Here is a 6,347-nt window from a genome sequence, read left to right as displayed (position 1 = left end):
TTTATTTGGTTTGCAGCTTTGGGCCTCCTGGACCGTTGCACGAGCCCGTCCTCAGGCTGAGGAGCCTGATATTTCTCCCACCAGCCGTTCTTCCATTTCCTCTTCACTCTCCTCCTGTGTCCGTGACATGGAGGTTGTTCCTCTTGATACTGTCAAATGTATCTCAAATTTTCATTTTAAAAATCCCTTCTCTCTTATTTATTCCTTGTTGACACCATGTGCCTTATCTTTGGGGACCCCAATTTGATTTTCAGCTTCTTCCGTTCTGCTGCTGGGCCCTCCTCCTGGAGTCATTAATTCTGCTTGGATTCGTTCTTTCCTTCAAGCTACCTTCTCTCCCAGTGAATTCCCCCGTCCAGTGAACAGAGCAAGGAATGCGACTTGTCCTCAGTGTGGAAAGTTCGAAAGTAGTCAAGGACTTTCCTGGGCTGCTACCCCCACCCACCGGTGTGGCTGAACGGTCTTTCTTTCTCATTGTTTCTGGTGCCTCGTGGGCGCTGAGGCCGGAGCGCCCGGCTCAAACCCTGTGCTCTGTTCCAAACTGGGGCCCGCGATGACTAATCTCAGGCCGCCATAGCTACTTCATTAGAATTTATCTAGTTCTTTCGAGATCAACCCTGGGCATGTGGCTCTGTGTGCATCTGGAGGGCAGCAGGGATTTTTGGCCGCCAACGTCCCGTAGCTGCAGCATCGTGCCTGGCCGGTCTGGGCCCGGCTCCCAATCTGATGTGTCCTCGCAGCCCCACAGACATCGCAGTGACTGGACACGGTGGCCACAAACATCCAGTGGCGGTTCTTCATCAAGTTTACTTTAGTCACGGGGGACTTAGCATTTTCCGGCACAGCTAGCTCCGTCTCTGACACCACAGGTGAGCCTTCGGGGTCCTTGACACGGAGCCTCTGCCGCTTCGGCCTCTGCTTGCAGACTGGGTTGATGCCGCCGCCCTGTGAGCGCGCTTCAGTTCCAAGAGGGTGTGACTACAAACCTGTCAGCTCATCCCACAGCTGGAATCTGACAGGCTGGCCTTGAGGGTGGACTTGGGCCGGCCAGCCAGGCTCACCTCAGGGACAGCTGCTCCCGGCTGGAGCAGGTGGACACGACCTTGTGTTCCTGAGACCTTCTGGCTGAGGGAACTCAACTGCAAAGCTAATCCTGTTTCTTGTTTTTCAAAAGAACCAAAACCAACAGTTTTACGTTCAGCACCCCAACACGCACCTGAAGGCTGGCGTGCTGCCGCAGAAGCTCACACAGCCTGTTGGCCCGGCTCACCTCAGGAACTCACCTCAGGAACTCCCCTCAAGGTCTCACCTTAGGAACTCACCTCGGGAACTCATCTCAGGAACTCACCCTCTGTGGACCCAGTCCTGGCCTCCCCAGAGGAGAGATGGGGTGGGCAGACCCAGAGTCCATAGTGCAGAAGCAAAGTGTGAAAGCCCCGAGCTTGTCTCATCTGCCTTTTCTTCCCCCAGAACATGAGAACAGACCCCAGCCACGCTCCTGGGCCCTGCCCTGGAAATGGGCTGAAACATCCTCTTCCTGTGGGATAAAAGTGGGCTGTGTGGCCCCTAGGCCCACCTGCTCGTGCTCACGGTCACCCAGAGTTCAGGGGACCTGAGAAGACAGCGGGTGCTCACGCACGCCCTCCCACCACACCCCAGGGCCCTCAGCACCTTCTACAGAGGCCCCAGGCCCAAAGCTGAGCGTCTCAGCACAGAACAGGAAGATTCGGGCTCTCCCACCAGGTCAGAGCACTGCCCACGTGGCCCCCCACACACTACATACACATGCACACACCACACACAGGCACCAGACACACCACACACACATGCACAAGAACCAGACACACACACACAAGCACCACACCACACATACACACAAGAACCAGACACACCACACACACACACACCAGACACACCACACACATACACAAGAACCAGACATACCACACACACCAGATACACCACACACACATACACAAGAACCAGACACACCATACACACACTAGACATACCACACATACAAGAACCAGACACACCACATACACACAAACACCAGACATCACACATGGACACAGAGGCATACACACAAGCACTATATATGCAGCACACAGGTACACCACACATACACACCACACACATCTTACATAGCATATCTAAACACACCCGCCACGTATCACAACATGCACTCTGCACACATGTGCACACATGCCACAGCCATCTGCACACAGTGCACAGAGCACAGACTCGTCCTTTCAAAGATTTTAATACATACTTAAAAACGGACACTGTCACACAATTAGAGAACGTGGGAAACGTCGCATCTGTAGAGAGAAATGTCTGTATGGAGAGTTTCGTCTTTTCAGCAAAATAGTTTCATGCGTATAAAAGTGTCACCCTCAGCCACTTGTGACAAAGAGAAGGGGCAGGAGAGAGAGCCCGGGGAGGGCTCAGGGAAGGGAGCCGGTCCGCAGGGACAAGGCCGGCACGAGAGCATGGACCAGGCTGCTCTGTCACCGGAGGCGGTTCCCGATCGCTCCAGGAGTCCTGGGGAATTTAAGGCCATTTGTTCTAAGGAAACGCTCCAGTCAGACTGACGCCACCTCACAGAACTGGAATTCTGGCAGGGGCCGCGCACACGTGGACGCCATCACGTGTGCGTGGGTTCTTGATGGCTGGCTGCAGTCAGACGTCACGGAAGGTTCCAGCTTGTGTGCTGTGCGGGGAGGCAGGAGTGGGCGGGGGGGACCCACCGCGAGAGCTGGGGTCCCCTCTGAACGTGGGCGTTGATGGGGGAGCAAGGAAAAGGGTCAGACTCCTGCCACGGACGCGTGCGTAGGATCGGCTCATCCCCCTGGGCCACGCCTGTCGCTGCTGGAGAGATGCCCTCACGTCTGACTGGCTTCCGGGCACAGCCACGTGAGGCGCCTCCCGACGGTGCCGTTGCAGCTCTGGGTATTGCTCTCAGGAGAGGAGCGACGGGGCTAGAGCCTGGACTCCAGGGCCAACCTCCCCCCCGGACAGTCGGACCAGTGCAGAGACCCAAAAGGAGTGATATGTAAACGTTGGCAGACTCCCTCTCCACCAGGCCGAGGACGAGACCCGAGTCAGACCCGCGTGTGCGCCTCTCGGCGGAGGCTGGGACGGAGCCGTCTGCCCCGCGGAGGCTCAGAGGAGACGCCCGTGTTTGGCCCCAAGCAGCTCCACGCTTTTCCCGTGGCTCATGCAACCACCGTATTTACAGTTTTGGGTCAGGAAGAAAATCCGCTTCCAACCCAGGGTGCTCAGCCCCCGGAAGGCCCGGGCTCGGTCATATCTGCGTCTGCAGCACGTGTGTCGGGGGCGTGTAGGGGGGCGGTGCGGGCGAGGGCTTGACGCCGTGCGCCCGCATGTAGGCCAGGAACTGCTCGGGGATCTCGGCCAGCACGTCCTTGGCCAGCCGGGCCATGCTGAGGACGTGGTTCCCGCTCCTGTCCATGTAGTCCCTGAAAGGCACGAACTGAGAGAGGGGGCGTCATGGGCACCTGTGGCACCGCACGCAGGCAACACCGCTCGGGGGCGGCGCACCCCACCCGCCCTCCAGACCCCTGGGCCGGGACTGGCGGGGGGTCCTGAGTGGACGCTGCAGGCTGTGTCCCAGCCCGACCCAGCAGAGGGGGAGCCACCCTCATTCACGCTCACTTCGTGCCTGAATCACGCCACTTCACGCCTAAAGCGTGCTACCTCACGCCTAAAGCATGCTATCTCACGGCCAATGCACACTACCTCATGCCTCAAGCATGCTACCTCACGCCTAATGCATGCTACCTCACGCCTAATGCATGCTATCTCACGCCTAAAGCATGCTACCTCATGCCTAAAGCATGCTACCTCATGGCCAATGCACACTACCTCATGCCTAAAGCATGCTACCTCACGCCTAATGCATGCTACCTCACGCCTAATGCATGCTACCTCACGCCTAAAGCATGCTACCTCACGGCCAATACACACTACGTCACGCCTAAAGCATGCTATCTCACGGCCAATGCACACTACCTCATGCCTCAAGCATGCTACCTCACGCCTAATGCATGCTACCTCACGCCTAATGCATGCTACCTCACGCCTAAAGCATGCTACCTCACGCCTAATGCATGCTACCTCACGCCTAAAGCATGCTACCTCACGCCTAAAGCATGCTACCTCACGCCTAATGCATGCTACCTCACGCCTAAAGCATGCTACCTCACGCCTAATGCATGCTACCTCACGCCTAAAGCATGCTATCTCACGGCCAATGCACACTACCTCATGCCTCAAGCATGCTACCTCACGCCTAAAGCATGCTACCTCACAGCCAATGCACACTACCTAACGCCTAAAGCACGCTACCTCACGCCTAATGCATGCTACCTCATGCCTAAAGCATGCTACCCCAAGGCCAATGCACACCACCTCATGCCTAAAGCATGCTACCTCACGCCTAATGCATGCTACCTCACGCCTAAAGCATGCTACCTCACGGCCAATGCACACTACATCACGCCTAAAGCATGCTACCTCACGCCTAATGCATGCTACCTCAAGCCTAAAGCATGCTATCTCACGGCCAATGCACACTACCTCATGCCTCAAGCATGCTATCTCATGCCTAATGCATGCTACCTCACGCCTAAAGCATGCTACCTCACGCCTAATGCATGCTACCTCACGCCTAAAGCATGCTACCTCACGCCTAATGCATGCTACCTCATGCCTAAAGCATGCTACCTCACGGCCAATGCACACTACCTCACGCCTAAAGCACGCTACCTCACGCCTAATGCATGCTACCTCACGCCTAAAGCATGCTATCTCACGGCCAATGCACACTACCTCACGCCTCAAGCACGCTACCTCACGCCTAATGCATGCTACCTCACGCCTAAAGCATGCTACCTCACGGACAATGCACACTACCTCACGCCTCAAGCACGCTACCTCACGCCTAATGCATGCTACCTCACGCCTAAAGCATGCTACCTCACGGCCAATGCACACTACGTCACGCCTAAAGCACGCTACCTCACGCCTAAAGCATGCTACCTCACGCCTAATGCATGCTACCTCACGCCTAAAGCATGCTACCTCACGCCTAATGCATGCTACCTCACGCCTAAAGCATGCTACCTCACGGCCAATGCACACTACGTCACGCCTAAAGCACGCTACCTCACGCCTAAAGCATGCTACCTCACGCCTAATGCATGCTACCTCACGCCTAAAGCATGCTACCTCACGCCTAAAGCATGCTACCTCATGCCTAATGCATGCTACCTCACGCCTAAAGCATGCTACCTCACGCCTAATGCATGCTACCTCACGCCTAAAGCATGCTACCTCACGCCTAATGCATGCTACCTCATGCCTAAAGCATGCTACCTCACGGCCAATGCACACTACCTCATGCCTAAAGCACGCTACCTCACGCCTAATGCATGCTACCTCACGCCTAAAGCATGCTACCTCACGGCCAATGCACACTACCTCATGCCTAAAGCACGCTACCTCATGCCTAAAGCATGCTACCTCACGGCCAATGCACACTACCTCACACCTAAAGCACGCTACCTCACGCTTAATGCATGCTACCTCAGGCCTAAAGCATGCTACCTCACGGCCAATGCACACTACCTCACGCCTAAAGCACGCTACCTCACGCCTAATGCATGCTACCTCATGCCTAAAGCATGGTACCTCATGGCCAATGCACACCACCTCATGCTTAAAGCACGCTACCTCACGCCTAATGCATGCTACCTCACGCCTAAAGCATGCTACCTCACGGCCAATGCACACTACCTCATGCCTAAAGCACGCTACCTCACGCCTAATGCATGCTACCTCACGCCTAAAGCATGCTACCTCACGGCCAATGCACACTACCTCATGCCTAAAGCATGCTACCTCACGGCTAATGCATGCTACCTCACGCCTAAAGCATGCTACCTCACGGCCAATGCACACTACCTCATGCCTAAAGCACGCTACCTCACGCCTAATGCATGCTACCTCACGCCTAAAGCATGCTATCTCACGGCCAATGCACACTACCTCACGCCTCAAGCATGCTACCTCACGCCTAATGCATGCTACCTCACGCCTAAAGCATGCTACCTCACGGCCAATGCACACTACGTCACGCCTAAAGCACGCTACCTCACGCCTAAAGCATGCTACCTCACGCCTAAAGCATGCTACCTCACGGCCAATGCATACTACGTCACGCCTAAAGCACGCTACCTCACGCCTAATGCATGCTACCTCACGCCTAAAGCATGCTACCTCACGGCCAATGCACACTACCTCACGCCTAAAGCACGCTACCT

General features: G+C 55.7%; 1 protein-coding gene across 2 annotated transcripts in view; it reads right to left on the bottom strand.

Annotated features, from left to right (window-relative positions):
* Window positions 1–3,192: 3,192 nt before the first annotated feature.
* CPNE8 (copine 8) overlaps window positions 3,193–6,347 on the bottom strand; it is a 68,040-nt gene continuing 64,885 nt past the window's right edge. The window contains exon 20 of one of the 2 annotated variants that reach the window (XM_056107802.1): window positions 3,193–3,482. In XM_056107802.1, coding sequence (XP_055963777.1) covers window positions 3,282–3,482 — 201 coding nt within the window. In that variant the 3' untranslated portion in view covers window positions 3,193–3,281. Of the gene's footprint in view, window positions 3,497–6,347 lie in introns of both variants that reach the window. The other variant, XM_056107803.1, reaches the window with a different exon arrangement.

The sequence above is a fragment of the Sorex fumeus genome, unplaced genomic scaffold (assembly GCF_029834395.1).
Source record: "Sorex fumeus unplaced genomic scaffold, SorFum_2.1 ptg000177l, whole genome shotgun sequence".
Classification (NCBI taxonomy): Eukaryota; Metazoa; Chordata; class Mammalia; order Eulipotyphla; family Soricidae; genus Sorex; species Sorex fumeus.
This window is presented reverse-complemented; position numbering and strand designations above follow the sequence as displayed.